Here is an 18,613-nt window from a genome sequence, read left to right as displayed (position 1 = left end):
ATCAGTGATTTAACATTGCTGAACAAAAGAGCTGATGGTCTACCACTGCCTCCGTCAGTTAGTTTGTTTGTGTTATTGCGTAACTTTGGTGTTTTAGAGGGTTAGATTGGATTCACCAAAGTCACACAATCACACAAACTAATTAACTAATAGAGGCAGTGGTAGACCAGCAGTTCTTGTGTTCAGTGAGCTAAAATAACTATTTCTGTCAGTGGAGTCTGGTGGCTTTGACGAGAGCATAGACAGGGAACTGACGCTGTTAATGACTTCCCTGTTGGAACGGGCTGTCTGACGGGAAGATAAAGCAGTGAAAATACTCTAAATATAGCGTACACTAAAACTGATATTGATTTTTTTTCAGGAGGGACTTTATTAGGTGACTAAAATAAGTTATTTTGCTGACCTCCTTACAGAGGTACATTGCTTAGCTTCCGTGTCTGCACTCCTGCCACTTCTCTAAATTGGGGACATGCCAACTGGCATCTACTTTATGTTATACACTGACTACGGATAAGAACCACATAAAATCCCACTTCAAAAAATCCAAACTATACCTTTAAATACACTTTAAAGAGGACTTGTTATGCATATTTTCAGGTTCATATGTGTATTTAATAAAGAAATCTGAACTTCTTCTGAAGGGCCTTAAGGCTTTTGCTTACAGGAATTATTTTTTCATACTTTTACCTCATTATATGAAACTTTGGACATGTTGTGATGTGAACAGCTCTCATTGTAAAACTATATATAAGACACAAAATACAGAAAAGCATAATAGGTCCCCTTTAAATAAAAGTAATGGCTGTTTTCAGTGTGTGTACAAAGTAATGAAATAAAAGACATGTGGAATATGAGACAGGACAGGACTAATTGGTTTTCTGAAAACCATTACGGCTAATGTTCATTTGGATTGTGATATTGATTTAATTTCCATTGAAGTACTGACACTGTTGTTTGCATTATCGTGTGTCCTTTTTATTGCTGCAGCTAATTTTCTTGGCGTGTTTTGTTCTGGCGAAACACATTACACGTCAATAAAGCTTGCTCAAATGAAACTGAACGTCAGAGAGGAAAAGACGCTGCAGCTCGTTGTGAGCTGCAATTTGAATGATTTGCTTCTCAACTTTGATCTTCCCCAGTGATCTTTTAACAGGATGGCAGCAGGTGATTACAAGCCAGAGTGGAGGCTTTGTAATGTAAGCCTAAGCAGTTCTGGCAGCTCGGTTTTTATTCTGCTACCTGATCCGGTCCTCAGTGTGCCGCTGGCTCTGGTCTAAGAGGCTCCTCTCCGTGTTCAGTCGGCTCTGTTCCAGCACTTTCTCCTCCAGACGATGTTTGTCCGCTCTCAGGGACGCTATCTCTCTCTGCTGCCTGTCCCGCTGCCTCTCTGCCTCCTCCTGTGTCCGAGCCAGTCGATTCCGGGTCTGATGGAGCTCTTCCTCCTGACGAGAGCAATGCGGCCCACACGAGGCTGCAGCTTCAGGGGCCACCTTTTCTTTACTATCCTGCTGCTGGATAGCCGACTGCAGCCTACAGACCTGAGAGCACATGAACTCACATATTACAACTGATATTCTGAACAATTTATCAGACAAAGAAAAAAAGTCATCTTGTGTAATTTGACCTCTGACCTCATTGGTGGCATCATTCAGTTTTGTCCTCAGCTCTTCTCTCTCCTTCTCCAGCTCGCTGCGTAGCTCCTCTCCTGTCCTCCTCTCTTCATCTAAACGTGCGCACACCTTCCAAGAAAATTCATCCACATCAACATCATTATTCCATTTACAACCTATCTTTCTTTCTAGCACTTTAACCCAACCATACTATCATCTCCTTATTACTGGGCCTAATGAATAATTAGTCACAATGAAGTGCACATTATAAGAGGGCTCAGAGGGCAGGCAATTATGTGACAAAATCTCATTATATTTCTCCATTTAGTAGTTTAAGAAACATCCATTAAACATGTTCTTGAAGACCAGTGGTTCCCAACATGAGATTTTTCTCTGATTTTTGCTTTTTTCCCATCATAATATATTTCACCTTTTTAGCCCCACTCAAAACAAAGAATGACTTTTTGGTTGACCTGGTCATAAGCCTATGACCTGTGCAGCTGCTGACACTGGGGCAGAAGTAGCTCAATTTAAGGGCTCGCAAGCCCAAAAATTTTGGGTTAAGACTGGACCCAATGTACCTATGTTTTTGTATCTAAGTGACTAATGGGAACAACAATTTTTAAACTGGTCCAGTATTGACAGAGACTGCTGCAGCGGACAGCGGTGAAACAGGTGACAATGTAACCACTCGGGGCATATGCACCTTCAATGTACGTCCATTAAAAGAGCTTGTTTTTGCCACTGACAGGCTCAGATTGTAACTGTGAGTGTCTGACAGCATTACAGAAAGAATCCTACAGAGAAATGAAACACTTTTCGAGACCTTTTACTTGTTCCAAAGAAAACTATGGAAACATTGGTGAGAGCTGGAGAGAGGAGTGCTGGTAATAGTTTTTAGTGTTGCAGTACAGAAAGCGTATCTCACTCTTATCTAAACAGTTTTTCAGTGTCATGACTGAACAGAATGACTTGCCAAAGGTTGTAAAATCAGTGACTTCTTCTAAATTATTTCTTCAAATCCATTTTATAGACTTGCTTTTACATGAGGTCATCTTTTTTTAAATCATTTTATTTTGTCTTTGTTTTCCTCCTCTTCCCTCTTATTTTGTTCCTATTGCTTTTATTCTTTTAACTGTATTTACTTTTATTGATATAGTTTTCATCATTTTTATCTTTATTTCTCAACATCATCTGTCTTCTCTCTAACATATTTTTGCATTTTATCTCATATTATTATCTGTCATATTTAGTCTTGCTTTAGTTTGGTATTACTGTTTGGCTTTCTGTTGTCTGGATTATCTTGCTGCTGCCTTGCTTTTTTGTCAAAGCACTTTGTAAGCTCTGTTTAGAAAGCTGCTATATAAATAAAGTTCTGATTATTATTATTATTATTTTGATGATTTCAACAAGGTGAAAAAGTCTGAGATTTCAGTACGAGACTTATGCTTAAGCGGGACCTGGAAGCAAAACAGAACAAAACAAATAAAGAAAAATATTTGATTTCTCTGTCAGATCCTTTCTGAAAAGTTGTCAGACACTCATAATAAAAATCAAGGGGCGTTGGTGGCTTAGTGGATAGAGCGGGCGCCCCATGTACAAGGCTGTTGCCGCAGCGGCCTGGGTTTGAGTCCAGCCTCTGGCCCTTTGCTGCATGTCATCCCCCCTTCAAACTTACCTGTCCTGTCCATTAAAGGCAAAACGTCCTAAAAAATATCTTCAAAAATAAATAAATAAAAATCAAGCACTTTTCATGAATGTAAATTGACTGGGCTCACTTGCTCCGAGTGGTTACACTGCAGCCTGTCTCGCCTCTATTGGCTGCAGTGCTCTCTCTCAATACTGGAATTGCTGGCTGCACAGGGCCGCATGCAGCCATCTACAGAAAAAGTGCCACACCCAGAGTCTTTTCACAGAAGCCTTTTTCGCACGACCGCTCTGAGCACATCCAGTTGAAAATCTCTGAATTTTTCAGAAAGGCACCAGTGACATCACTGCTGGTTCTTTAGCTAGGCTACTGTCTGCTGTTAGAACAAAGACAGAAAAGATAATTTTTTGGAAGCAGGTTGCCCTGCAGACACTGGCTGTTGCTTGTGAGTATTTGTGTTTGCTTTATAAGCTTGTTGTTGACTGTGTGGTCAAAACTTAGCTACCTAGCTAACGATAGGGTCAAGATATTGTTGTCACAGAAACACACCCAAGCAGAGTCATTACAAAAAGTGGTGGGAGGGTCTTTTTATGTAGCACTGGGATGAAGCGCTCCCCAGTGCCCTACCTGTGCTTTTCTGCTGAAGAAAAAACGCATGTGGACACACGCCCTTAGACACAAACCCACGAGAACTGCAAAATATCAGACCTCCCCTTTAACATATCCTGATTTCTGTGGATGCTTAACAGAGATTCTAAGGGTTTTTTTTTAGAGCAAATGTGCACCACACAGTCTCAGAGCAGGCAAAGTATTACTGTTGCAGCTGTGTGACACGATGAAAGGAAAAATGATTTCTCACAGTGGATCGTCCTTGTATCTGAAATAATTAAACCCAAAGTCTGACTGAAACTAAAATAATTAAGCCTATAGGAGCTGGCTGCCACAGCTGAACAGAAGGCTATTTTTAAAACTCTGATATAAGTGCACATTATGGAATGTCCTCTTTTACTGTGGAGCCTGTTCTCAGTCCAAATGCTCTGATAAAAACAATGGAATAAGCCCCTTGTGGTTTGCAGACAGATGCTGACCTCTTGGTTGGTCTTCCTCTCTGAGCTCAGAGCTTCTTGGACGCTGTGAAGTTCGGCCGCGTGCCTCCTCATCACCTCCTCTATGGCCTTTCGCACCTGCTCCTTCAACCGCTTCCTGTCCTCCTCTGCCTTCTCCACCAGTCTCTTCTTCTCCTCCTCCAGCTTCTGCTGCACATTGGCTCTCTCCGCCTCCACCTGTTCAATGTTCTTGTCCAACTGCGAACGAACGCGGACCCTCTCGACCTCCAGCTCCTTCCTCTGCCGGTCGAGCTCTTCCTCCTTTTCTCTCCTCAGACGTTCTTTGATCCCTTCCACTTCTTCCTTCTCCTCCTCTCTCTCTCTGCGCATTCTATTTCTGTCCTTCTCCAACTGCTCCTTTTCTTGCTCTCTATCCTTCTGTAAGTTCTCTCTCTCTTTTTGGATCTCCTTCAGCAGCTTGTCCCTCTCATCGTCTGCGTGTTTTTGGATGCGACGCAGCTCCTCTGTCTGGGCTCTCACCATCTCAGAACGCAGACTGGACAGAGCCTCGGCATGCTATGAACACACACAACCTACACTCAGTGGCCACTTTATTAGGTACACTGATAAAATCGAATGTAATTCAATGCAACAGTCCTTCATTGTCTGTGTGTTTTACCTGGCGTATCTGCCGGGCGTGGTCACTGTTCCTGCCACTGCTCTGCAGCTCCAGCTCTCTGTTCCTGCTTTGCAGACGGCTCACCTGGCTCCTCAGCTCCTCCACCTCAGCACACACACACACCTCACAACCTCCGCGGTTCAGCAGCTCCTCTGATGCACAATCACACACAGAGAACAAATAAACACCAGCAAACACCCAAAAGAACACAAGCACACACACATGCACGAGCAGGTATTGATTGATTAAGCATAACAGAAGCAGAATGGACTTCCAGCAGACCAATACTGAATGAGGAAGTGCCTATAACAAAAATCATTCCCGTGCAATAAATAAAATTCAGGGCGCTTTTGCTGACTGGGTATGATGACACTTTGATGAAACTGTTTGCCTTTATGGTGGATGAATAATGTGCATTTGTTGCATTTTCTGTATACATTATAATGGTGTGAGGCGAAAACTTAATTAACGCTGAGTCAGAATGAAAAATGGAAATGCACTGAGCTCAGCTGATTTTCACCGATGCGAGCTTCCTCCAGCAGACAGGTAAGAAGACAGGTGGACACGGACTGATCGACTACCTGCTCTGCTCTGCAGCTCGTCTTCCTGCAGCAGCAGCCTCTCCTTGGCGACCGCCAGCTCCTCCTCCGCCCGTTTAGCCACACCCTCAGCCTCGGACACACGCCTCCGATCCAGCTCCAGCTCCTCCTCCAGGTCCTGGAGGGAGGCACGAGGGCCCCAGGAGGGAGTTTGGCGGTGAGGGCAAAGTAAGGAGGGCGATGCAGAGGAGTATTGTGGGTTGACAAAGAGCACAGGGGAATAGAAAAGAAAAAAAGAAGACAGATGAGGGAGAGAGAGAAGCCGACAGCAAATTTGACACAGATAAGGAGGAAGGAGAGAAAGAACGCAAGTAAGGGAGACCGAGAGGGCGATAGGAAAAAAAAAATGGGGGATGAAATGTGGTGAGTCAGGGAGCTATCTCGCCCAGCTGTGAGCCTTTAATGGTCTGCTGTGAGGGCTTATGTCAGCTCTGTGCCAGCTCTCATAGGGCTTCTTAATGCTCATCCATGAGGTGGTAATGGTGGTGGTGCAGCGAATCTATCCTGCTCAAACTACTCATTAGCAGATAGTTGGCAGTGGGAATAGCACTCAGGGAGGGCAGCCAGTGGTTAGACAAGCAAGATCCCCTTTCTCCCCTCTCCCTCACGCTGCTTCCACCTCGCTCCCTTTCCCATCAACACCATCATTAGCTGGGTGCATCAGAGACAGGAAGCTGCAACATTTCAATTTCCTTTCGCCTCCATTTTCACAACATTCTAGATTTAGTATGAGCAAAGGGATTAAGGCTGAGTGTGTGTGTGCGTACCTGTATTCGCTCCTGCAGTTTGACCGTGTTTCTCTTGCTCTCAGCCAACCTCTCCAGGTGACTTTCCACCTCCGCCTCAGCCCTCTTCACTCGCTCCCGTAGGGCGCTGTGCATTCCTTTCTTCTCCTCTTCTTCCCTCTCTTCCCACCTCCGCCTCTCTTCCCTCCAGTCTGCCTCCATCTTCCTTCTCGTCTCCTCCTGCTCCTCATTTAGGTCATTCATCTTTTGCTCCCATTGTTCCCTCTCCTCTTTCACTGCTCGCCTCTTCTCCTCCTCCGCTCGATCCTTCTCCTCCCTTAGCACCTTTACCTCCTCTAAGAGTGCTTTCGCTCTTTCCGAGTCCTCCTCTGGTTGCCTCTTCTCCTCCTCTTCTTTCTTATTCCCCTCATTCTCCTTCTGTCTCTGCTCCTCTTTCCGCTGTCTCTCTTCGTCAGCCGCTTTCTTTAGCTCCTCACATTTGGCATCCAGCTCCTGGACCTGCTCCCCGGCCTTCTCCAGTTCTTTGCTCAGCCGCAGGCTCTCCTCCTGGGCGTCACTGATCTGGGCCTTGGCCTCCTGGAGCTCTTCCTCTGCAGCCTGCAGCCTCTCCTCGAATTCTTTTCTCAGCTCCGCCTCAGTTTCACGCTCCCTCTCCTCCGCCTGGATGCGGAAACACTCAAAATCTGCCTGCACCTGGAGGCAGAGAGGACAACGTGTTACACACTGCACTTTAAGTTGCTGCCCACTGAGTGTGCATCCTCAGCAGTGGGTAAGACACCTTTTTCCCTTACAACTGCCCAAATTACTTCCAGCTACACTCTGGAAACAGCACAGACACTTTGCTCCACATGATAACATCCTGCAGTTCATGTATTTTTATGTTGGCACATTCACACTGCACATATGCTGTAGCATTTCATTTCAAAGGGGATCTAGGAACTGCTCAGACCACTGAAGTGAACAGTGTATATACAAAAACATCTGCAAAGGGCAAGACTGTGTTCATAAAGGCTAATTAGCTGCAGTGTGGTGACATTCCAACAATTCTCAGTATGTGGCAAAACATCATTACCAGCCAGTGATTCTGAGATCAGGCAGGTTGAATTCTAAACCTTTGTTCAGTCTGTCACATAACCAGGATTTATAAGTAAATTATAATATGTAGCAAGGAGTCATGAAAATAAAAGACAGGTTGTTAAGGAGGGGACATTTTGCATACATAGTTCTGCATGAACTATGCAGAGCTAGAGCCACATAGAGACAGACAACCATTCACACTCACATTCACACCTACAGGTAGTTCATAGTCACCAATTAACCTGCATGTCTTTGGACTGTGGGAGGAAGCCAGGGTACCCGCAGAAAACCGGGAGAACATGCAAACTCCACGCAGAAGGGCTCCCCCAACCCGTGTGTGAATCCCCCACCCTGGATTAGAAGCAGGAACCCTCTTGCTGTGAGGCGACAATACTAATCACTGCCCCAGGATTACATGTTTCCCTGAAATTAGCATGTAGCTACATGTATGTTAGCCTTGTATTTGCAGTGGGGCAACGACTGTAAGGGAGATTTGCTGCACTTTTTACCATGAAAAATCACCTGTAAAAGCTTTTAAACACTGCAGAACATGTTCAACCAGGAATATGATAAAGAAATCCAGCACACTATGACGCCATACTGTAGCCAAAGCAGAATTCTGTATTCTGAGGTTTTTGCTCACATGGATTACTTTTACATACATTAATATGAACATTCTTCATTGTAATGCCATATATAAGACACAAAAAAACAGAAAAGCAGATTTGTCCCCTTTAAACTGTTGACTGCAACTGTTTTTGATGTTTGCTGATATGTGATTTTAACACAACTGCTAATAAAAATCAAAACTTCCGTGGACACAGTACAAGACTTCGTTTAACTCCACAGTCTAGTTTAATACTGTCGTAGTATTTGCATCAGTAGCACTCTGGCACTTGTCTGCCTCAACTTTGATAATGATAATGTATTCCTCCCACTAACAATCAATAAACTAACATTCATCTTGATCTAGCCCATTCTGCACTGCACTGCACTAACTTTGTGCTTATAGCTCTGATCACCAAATTCACAAAAACAGAGCCCATAGGGTGAAGTCATTAAATGACTTTCATGTTGGGATTTATTTGTTGCTTACAACAACAAAACATGCTCCTGAATTTGCAGCATAAAACATCTAATCACTAAAACAGGAAAGCAAAATGACAGACGACAAACAAACCAGACAAATGAGCATGGTCACACATTTCAAAATAACAATTTGAGGTGCATGTACATTTTTTATCTCTTTAGTTGTTACGGTGCATTCTGTTCCCAAAGAGCTCATAATAAAGTCATGCGGGTATTTATGATTCATGTTGCTGTTGTATTGTGGTGCACAGCATGTAAATTAGGCATGAAGTCTTAGGCTATCTGAAGGTTAGGTTGACTGTTGTAGGTCACATGAGGGGCGGGTTTGATGTGCTGATCCCGCTGGGAGTTTACACTTTAAATTACAGCGATACATCGTGCCCTTCAATGAGGTCAGTTTATCTCCTGATCAGGAGGGTAATAGTGCACATACATGAACATGCATCACACACACACACAGACACACATACACACACCTGGGCTCCCACTCTCTGCTGCTCATCCAAAGAGTCCTGCAGCTCAAGGAGGCGCGTCCTCCACGTTGATCCCTCCCCTTCATGACACGTCTCCACCAGGATGCGGTGCAACTCCTCGTGGTGGGCGTGACTCAAGGCTTGCAGGGCCGCCTCCTGCTCCTCATTCTTCATGTTCAGAGAATAAATCACCTGGAGAGTGTCAACAACAGGCAAGAAAATGATTTAACAGTCGTTGCACATTTCTGCCTTAAACATATGTTTGAACTGTTACTGTTCATCATCTCTTTTAGGGATGGGTCGTGCTTTTTCTTTGCAGCCAAACAGGAGGTGATCACCAGCATTTCAATTTCCCTGACAGATGATTATGGTTGTATCTCATACTGACATGCCTTTCACAGTGTATGTGTCCCAGAGACTGTAGATAACAGATTTTCTTCATGTTTATAACAGGGAGGCTTTGCTGATTTTCAACCAGGTTGTATCATAACAACGTGGTATGTTGTTTATGTAGTATGTTTAAATGAACTATGTTAAAGTTCCCTCCATCTTACCAGCACTCCGGATCTCCCTGCTCATTTGCTCATCAGATAAAAGGCAATATAGTAACTGAATCTTGGTTTCTTTAATCAGCACTGCCTAGTTTTACAGTTTGACCTGAGTTTGAAAGAGAGAGAAAGACAGAGAGGGGCAGCTCTCTCTCTTGATCCGCTTTTATAATCTTTGTCTGTGGTGATGGCAGACATACAAAAATACGGAAGTACAATCTGTAGTTCGAGCAACAGCCCGGCAGCAAGCAAAAAACTGCGTTGTCTGGTGGATTTCTCGCTAGCTCTGGAAATGGATTGAGAGAGAGAGCGAGAGAGAGAGAGAGAGAGAGCCTATTTCTTACCTAGAATATTTTCAGAAACATGGTAATATTAATATGAGATTGTTTGTTACTAGCTGGCCACCATGTTGTTTTCCGACGAGCAACTCGCATTCCATCATCCACCAGCAGGAGCGTTTATTGGTCCGGTGTGGCACAGTGGTAGTTGTAGTTTTCTACCTCTTGAGCAAAAGTGAATACCACAGCCCTTTTCCTATGTTTTCCCTGGTCACATAGCACCAATTTCAAAAGTATCTGCGTCTTTCCCCATTCATAGACAACCTAGTTTTATGAAAAGACCATCTGTCCAGCAGTGAAATACTTCTTCAATTACTCTTGCTCATCATTATGTTTTGTATTCTTGGTTAATTAGTATAGTCTTACAAAGTTATTGAGGGCTGTCTTTGTGATTATTATTCTATTTATTATTTTTAGACAGTAGCTGAAGTTTTGGAGTTTTCTGTCCCTCAGGCCAAGAGATTGAGGAAAAAGTGCTTTTGTGTAGCATTTCCTCTATTTTTGGAACTAAGAGCAGAATAATTTAAAGCTGAAACAGCCAGTCATTGCTGAGTTTAAGCTGACATTGGAAGATTTCTTTGCAGACTGAGTAATAGATTTTCCCTCTTTGATAAGAAAAGATTACAACTGGCCTCATCATTTGATTTGTAAGCACATATTGAGTGTAAAACTCTTCTTTCTTTTGGACTTTAGTCTAGATTTTATTCATTGTTTTACTTTCCTTTTTTTCTTTACGTGGCTGAAAGGATCTAAATGCATATGTCTTAATCAGGCCTTCTTCAGAAAACAGAATTTGACCTGGTTACAGTTAACATCCTCAATGATTCAGATGATACACTGTGTGGTTGTATCCCTTATATTCATTTAACAGGAGTACATCACAAACAGTAGGAAAACTGACACCAACACTTGTCCACAAACACAGACATTATGGAGCCAATATTTAGAGCTGGCAGCTTTATGATAACAAATATTAAACTGACACGGACGGACATGGAACACAATAATCCCCAAACACAAATAATAGAGGTTAAACAGCAACACTGACAAACAGTATGCATCTTCTGTAACCAGAGTCCTGTGAGTTAATATAGTCCGGGCACTGCAGCTTCATGCAGTGATTCTCCTGCCTGTCTGCATGTGAGGAGTCTCTCCCCCTCCTCCCGATATAGGCTGTGACTAACACTTTAAATATGGCCTGTTTCTCCCCACTATTCACTTTACCCTCTACGCCGTGTCTACAGTGTCATCATCTGCTCCTACTGACCCTGATGGCTCACTTACCCCCCCACAGAGGAGTGTGTGTGTGTGTTTGTGTATGTGCATGTGTATGGGTGTATGCAGGGGACACACAGGCTCATATTTTACCCAGACGCCTCTCTGTCTGCAGCACACAGCTGGCACAGCACTGCCGGACATTCCCTCTGTGTGTGTGTGTGTGTGTGTGTGTGTGTGTGACCACCTCTCACTTACACATACAAACTTACATAGTCTCGACACTGCCAATCTCCATTGATCTATGATGTATTTCTTATAATATTGCGACGGATATTGATGACGGATGTGACATCTTTCCAAATCCTAAAGACAAACCTGCCTCCCTCTGTTCTACCAGTCAAACCCTTGGACAGTATGTCACACTAGCTATTCAATAACGTCACTCTGCATGACCTTTGGCTCATGAACTTGTGACTCAGAGGACTGAAGGGGACTCTGAATTGCAGGCAACCTCTAAGGGCAGTGTGTGTGTCCTGTTCTTGGCTGTCCTCTTTGGCCAGTTTGCGAGTGAGAGCAAGTGGGGTAAGAGGAAAATATAGCAGGACAGAGAAAGAGAGAGGACGATTTAGCAAGCATCCCCACACCTCGAGGTACGCTACATGTCCAAAATGATGTAAATACCCAAACATTAGACCCATATGCAATTGCTGAACATCCACTTCCCTTCTGGGAAGGCTTTCTACAAGACTTCATGACTTGATGGCAGAATTTTGCCCTCGTTTAGCTCATAGTCGTTCTTCCTGTTCATCCCATATCTGTTGAGTGGGGTTAAGGTCAAGTCCACCAACCACCAAACATGCCAAACTCTTCAAAAAAAATTTTACTGGATGACCCTTCAGAAGACCTACAAAATGTTTTATTCTATTCATTTATATGGCAGGGATACTGTAGGCATTGTTACATTTAAATAAAATGCAAAAGATAGGGCGCCCCGGAAGAGTCCTCACTGCAGCAGCCCAGGCCTCTTACTGCATGTCATGCCCTTCTCTCTTCCCAGGCTTCCATGTCTCTCTCACCATCAAATAAAGCTGAAATGCCAATAAATAAATAAATAAATAAATAAATAAATACAGAAAATAAAATGAAATACAACCAATGCAATGTACTAAAACACTCAAATATAAGCATAGGGACAAACTTAAAAACAAACATGGATAAAACAACCACTACAGACAGTAACTGAAGCAACAATTACTGAAAACAACAATTAAAAGTGATGTATGCAAAACTCAGAGCATACGATTTGTCTGGTCCATAGATTTAAAAAGATACCTAGATACTGATGCAAGATGGCACCTATTTATTTCAGTGGAGCTGCTCGCTTGGCACATACAAATTTATGTTTTGCATGACTCGCCCTACTCTGCCTTATTCTACCTCTGATTGGCTTAAACTGACAGTCTTACGGCCGGGCTCCACAGGCACGTCAGTGGCGCGACACATCTGCAGCGCGAGTCCCGTAGCACCTCGCCCCCCTGTTAATCAATTACAGCGGCTGCACCGGCAACGGGAGCGGCGCGACAACCCCCGTCTGTCGCGCGACAACTCTCTATTTTACGCGGCTCTTCTATTTTTGTCGCGCTATGCGCGACCCTCCAGCAGATAAAAACTACATGAAATAGTGTGCTAAACGAGCACAATGTGTTTTTAAATGAATAAACCATTATCAGAGGTGATATGTGATGATTTTTTTTCATGCATTTACCCATGTTTGTCCGTGACATTGTGTAAATGTCCGTGGCGGACATTTGAAAGCGAGTAGATGACAAACAGTACAGTAAACTTGTAGATAACTCAAATATATGTAATAACTTAGGTGGAAAATGCTTTAACATTTCATGCAGCCTACATGCAGCCTCTCGGCTCGGCAAACAGTAAACAACTCTGCTGGCTTCTCTACGTGTCGCTTCCGTACGCAGTCAGCGGAGCCCAAATGAATACGCCGCGACGCTACGCTGACGTCACGCTTACGTTTGCAGCCAGTGGAGCCCGGCCATTACACTCACCTTAACAAGTCTCACGTCTCTTGCCTAAACCTAGCCAACCCAACCAACATAGGCAACAAGTAACCTACTAGCCAATGAAAGTGAGATTAGAGTGGATCATACCTTCGCTATCATACGACATGCAAATTCATGGGTGCTACACTTCCACAACGACGCTGTCCCATTATCAGTGGTAACTGCCATTTAAGCACAGTTGCAATGAACTAGCTAACTTCATTTTCTGTTCAGGATACCATTACTTCACTACATCTTTACATAGAAAATAGGGTTTTGCTGCTGTATTAAGGCTCTAAATGTTGCATACAGAACTTTTAAGAACCACAAGAGGGAGAGTATGTATGTTTCTGCAGTTCAGTGTTCAGTGTTTTATTTAAGCCATAGTTTAGCATCGTATTGAGAGCTGTAAAATCAATATCTGATGGCATGGTATTCCAAATCTGTGGGTCTTTCACTGGAAAAGTGGTCTGACTGAATGTTGTTCTGTCTTTTGCTGGTTTGCTGACTCCTCTAACTGCTCAGCTTGTAGTGTTTACATTTTTTATTTTTAGATTTTTCTCTAGGCTAATCCTTGCTTTTTTTAAGTGTTGGATGGTTTTACCTCTTCAGGCCTGCAAAAAATTTAAATTACACAATCCCAGCGAGTTTAATCCTATGAGCTATTAAGGCTGGGACCCTGGATCTAGACATGTCATCATGTCTGTGTTCTCACTTAATGATAAATTACATGTTTTCTACCTGTATCTAAAATCAATCTTTACTCTGCTAAACTCTAAGGGGGAGTTATTTAACAAGAATAAGTAACACATTCTTAGCAATAAAATGTTAAAATTATAAGCAACAAAATTTACTCTTGTTCAACAACATTGCTTGGTTTGGTTATGACCAAGTGGATTGTGTAGGCTAATGTTATCTCAAAGGGACAGGTCACCCCAAATTCAAAAATACATATTTTTCCTCTTGCTTGTAGTGCTGTTTATCAGTCTAGATAGTTTTTGTGTGAGTTGCAGAGTGTTGGAGATATCGGCCGTAGAGATGTCTGCCTTCTCTCAAATATGATGGCACTAGATGGCACTCAACTCAACAATCAATGTCTCTTTCCAGAAATCATGACCTGGTTACTCAAGATAATCCACAGACCTTGCTGTCAGCAGTTTCATGAAGGAACTATTTTCTTTCCACCAAACTAGCCCTGCTAACTGTATCACTGTGCAAAAGGCAAACATCAATGGCATCCTCCTCGGCTGAGCTGTAACGTTACCTGGCTCAGTGGTGCTAGGTGAGCTAGCAGTGGATGTGTGCTTTTTTCTCTCTGGTGATACGGCTGGTGGGTGTAGTTGGGCAGAAGGAAAATAGTTCCTAGATGAAATTGCTCACAACAAGGTCTGTGGATTATCTTCAGTAACTGGGTCCTGATTTTGGCAAAGAGACATTGCTATTGAGCTTTTCAAATGTATTTTTTGGCACTTTGAGCACCACAAGCTGAGTGCCATCTAGTTCCATTATATTAGAGAGAAGGCAGACATCTCTACAGCCGATATCTGCAACACTCAGTAACTCACACCAAAAAAATCTAGACTGATAAAAAGCTCTACAGGTACGAGGAAAATATGTATTCTTTATTTTAGGCTATATTGTCCCTTTAAGTTAGAGACTATAGATAGATATTGTTGTATAACTGGCATTTACTATTATCTTGTAAGTGTCACTTTTTGTCATTTCCACATTGTTGAAATTAGCTTCTGATTTGCAGTGTCCCTCAGTGTTGATATTTAGCAACCAATTTTGCTTTTGCACCACGTATGACTGTGAAAAAGTATTACGCATCGCCTTAATGTTATTCAAAGTCTATTTTCAGACTGAAAATGAAACTGTTATTTTTGAAATGTCAGTGTTATGAGGCAGTGTCACACCTTGATTCAGGTGTTTGGATATAAATTTTCATGATGCTTGGCATGACAGTTTGGTCAGAGCGGCGGGAGCCTCTTGCTACTGTAAATCCTGTCTCAAGATCCCCATATTGATCCTGCCAGTCGATAATGTTATTCATGTAGCCTCACAAGCCAGTGCCCATGCTTATTGACAATAACTTCATAGTCAGCAAAGCATGAAATTAATATTCTGTCTTACAGTGTAGAAGAGAGCCGGGACGAGGCTTTTTGAAACTGGAGTGAGATGTAGAATGAATGGTTGGTGCACAGAGGAGAGGTTAGGCAAAGAGACAAGCAAGCATGCACACACTTTCTCTTACATCAGCCCCCCACCCACACACATATACACAAACCTCCACACATATAAAAGAGGGTACCGGGTGTGCTGGATTACAAAGCAGGGAACATTGTGACAGTGTAAGCTAGATAAGTACAGGAAATCACACAGACAGAATTAGAGCTGCCAGTCAAAAGTGTTGGCATACATATGTGCACACAAACACACACTTTAATATGCTTCTGTTGATCTCTGTGAGTCACGTAAAGAGACTACTCTCCTCTGTGTATTCATGTGGGTGTGTGCATGTCTGTTCACGCACAAGCTTATGTGAACATTCACAACAGCTGGCCTGACATGGTCAGCACTTGCTTTCTTCCCATTGGCTTGTTCTGCCATGTAAACACACTCCGACGTGCTACTGGTTTATCTTTAGCAGCACCCATTCAGCCAGGGCAGACCACTCTCAGCAGCAGAGGGAGGGAGGTCGATGAAGGGGGGGGGGGGGGGGGGAGTAAAGGGACGGGCCGACATGAGGAGGTGTGTTAAGTACAAATGCATGACTGTGTGTGTGTGTACCAACTTCCTGCATGCACACAGAGAGCAGAGGTTAATAAATATATAAGGTTACCACAGCTGACCCATTTCCTGCTTCCTCTCCACTCCACACCCCGCCCCAAAACACTCAAATAAACCATGTGTCACATGCCCAGCATCCCAAAGCTCCAAGAAAATGCTTACACCAAATATCGGATTTGATGATTCTTATATTTCATCAGCGCTCTGGGTTTCGGATTTATTTACTGCGGTCATCAAAGAGCTAAAGCGGGGCTGGCAGGGCTTGCATAAAGTTTCAAGAGAGAGAAACAAGTCCGGGCTTCTTTTTCATTACGGATGGAAGGAGCAGTGGAGAGGCAGGAGAGGTAGAAGGACTAGGCTGGCAAATCCCCCTAACAAGCACAGACACAAGTGCTGACCCCTCATCTGTGTCATCTTTGTTTGTGTGTGTCTGAGAAGACGCTTTCTGAACAAACACACGCAAGTGCTGCATGTATTGCATTGCACACATGTGCTCCTGGATAACACACACACACACACACACACACACACACACACACACACACACACACACACACACACACACACACACACCTACAGGCTACACGTAGGTGAGCCCATGAGGGAGGATGGGAAGTGCACAGTCATCAGTAATTGTCATAGCTCAACAAGCGATGGGTCATGCCCTGCTTCTGTAAGCATTATTGTGCACCAGGGAGGGAGAATCCCCATATAGCAATGCTTACTGTATGAAAAGCCAGAGCAGATACCACTGCTGCTGCTGCTGCTGCTGCTGCAGCTGTCAAGCACCCCTGCCTGCGCACTGATACATGGAAGATACATGGCATGATATGTAGGTGCTGATAAAGACATTATTATAATCATGACAAAATGTTATTGATCACCCAATTATTGCATTTTAATCACAAATATGATCAAGTTAATGGTTCCAGCTCCTTCAGTATGGGGTTTAGCTGCGTTTATGGGTTTCATATCACTGTTAGTTGACACCTTTACACCTTTTTTTATCTGTTGGTGAGACAAAGAAACGCAGTTTGGGCTCTGGCATTTGTGCAGTCTTTGCTATGAGATGTGCATTGCTCTTATTTATTTACATTTACGCTCTCAATTGATGCATGGCAAAGATAATCCATCAATTTACTGATAATTACATCACTCCTAATTGCTGCCCTGAAAGGTTTGGCTCTGAGATAGCTGAAGACCTGCAGCCTACACCTAAAGCTCTCAGTGATCGCTGATGTCTGATTACTGTGTCAGTCACGAAGACGAATGAAGCCTGATCCAACTTTCCCAATCATTCTCCCAAGAGATCACGATGATCTGTAGTGCATACCTATATTGGTGATTAAGCATGTATTAGTGTATAGTGTCTATTACTGCAAGATTTTATTTTATGCTACAGCCTGTTTCTCTTATCAGCCTGTTTATAATCTCCCATGGATCAATTGTATATGTCTATAGTCATTTACATGTTTGCTGTTGGTGTCCCTCTAATGTGTCATATATCACAGGATAATTACAGTTCGCCCTCTCAGTATGTAATTATGTTTCGGTGCGATGGCAGATATAGTAAGGCAGCCATCAGATCATCCAATCAGCCTGACAGATTCAGTGACAGCGCGTCCGGCGGCGCGCCTCTCTCGGTGTCACCGGCAGGTCTTACCTTGGTGAGCTGAGCGATCTTCTTGCACATCTTGCTGTGCATCTGGTAGTCGTACAGCTCCTGCTCGATGTTCGGGAACTCTGCCGCAGTCCCGTTAACGGCGGAGCTCGGCCCGAGGGGCTGTGCAGCCTTACCGGCGCCTGTAGCCATAATGAAACCCCCCCTAGGGAACTTCCCAGACCGGAGGATAGTCACAAATGATCCTGCCGCCTCTCAGATGAAAAATCCCCACCAAAAATCGCGTCAACTTTTTACTCGCGCATCTCATTCGTCTGTCGGTAGACCCCCTCCCGTGAACAGCAGCTCGAGCGATTCGCTGGGAAACATTTGGTAGTAGATCGGCGGGGCTCTCCTCGTGCGTTCCGGTTGTTGCCCCCCTCTCCCGCTGTCCGCCCGGTGATCGCGGAGGTCACACGCTGGAAGTCCATCGGGGACGCGCTCGCGCCAACCGACCCTTCCCTACTGTCAACAGATATTTTTTTTATTCTAAGAGGGAGCGCTCGAGGATGAAGGCATATAGTCCAACCACCTGTCTCGCGGCAGGGGCGGAGAGGGGCGTGTGTATCCTATGGAACATTACCGGAGACAGCTCGAGAGGCGCACTGCTGCAGTGCTGCCCCGCCCCTACCGGCGCTGCTGTATCAATCACCGTGCAGGGGAGGAGGGGGTCTCCAGGGTCTGCTCGTGTGATTTTACTCCATCAATCAGACCAACACAAACATATGACTGCTGTTTATTTATTTCATTAAACAGATGGTCATTTTACTGAAAAATGCATCTTGTATTCAGCCTATTCCACCACACAGTATACTGTTACACTATACTGACTGGACTGCCATAGAAAAAGAAGGTTTCACATATTTTCTCTGAGCTTAATCCATGTGTGAAACTGTTACTATCAGATTTTTTTTTTCATTGAAACAGGCCTAAAAGATAGGCTACTGTACAATTTAAAGTACAAACCACATGAACTCATGCTCAAGTCACTCATTGACTAACAGCTCCAACTTTAAAGGGGTAGTCCAGCAA

General features: G+C 43.7%; 1 protein-coding gene across 2 annotated transcripts in view; it reads right to left on the bottom strand.

Annotated features, from left to right (window-relative positions):
• The window catches only part of fam184b (family with sequence similarity 184 member B), a 33,647-nt gene extending 15,474 nt beyond the window's left edge, over nt 1–18,173 (bottom strand). For both annotated transcript variants that reach the window (XM_049572654.1, XM_049572655.1), the window contains exons 1-8: nt 17,585–18,173; nt 8,971–9,159; nt 6,350–7,021; nt 5,565–5,700; nt 4,984–5,135; nt 4,347–4,880; nt 1,632–1,739; nt 1,240–1,538 (exon numbers count right to left, since the gene is read on the bottom strand). In XM_049572654.1, the coding sequence (XP_049428611.1) occupies nt 1,240–1,538; nt 1,632–1,739; nt 4,347–4,880; nt 4,984–5,135; nt 5,565–5,700; nt 6,350–7,021; nt 8,971–9,159; nt 17,585–17,734 (2,240 nt within the window). In that variant the 5' untranslated portion in view covers nt 17,735–18,173. The remainder of the gene's footprint in view (nt 1–1,239; nt 1,539–1,631; nt 1,740–4,346; nt 4,881–4,983; nt 5,136–5,564; nt 5,701–6,349; nt 7,022–8,970; nt 9,160–17,584) is intronic.
• Nucleotides 18,174–18,613: the final 440 nt, after the last annotated feature.

Source organism: Epinephelus fuscoguttatus, linkage group LG3 (genome assembly GCF_011397635.1).
Source record: "Epinephelus fuscoguttatus linkage group LG3, E.fuscoguttatus.final_Chr_v1".
NCBI lineage: Eukaryota > Metazoa > Chordata > Actinopteri > Perciformes > Serranidae > Epinephelus > Epinephelus fuscoguttatus.
Note: the sequence above shows the minus strand (reverse complement) of the source record. Positions and strands in the feature narration are given on the sequence as shown.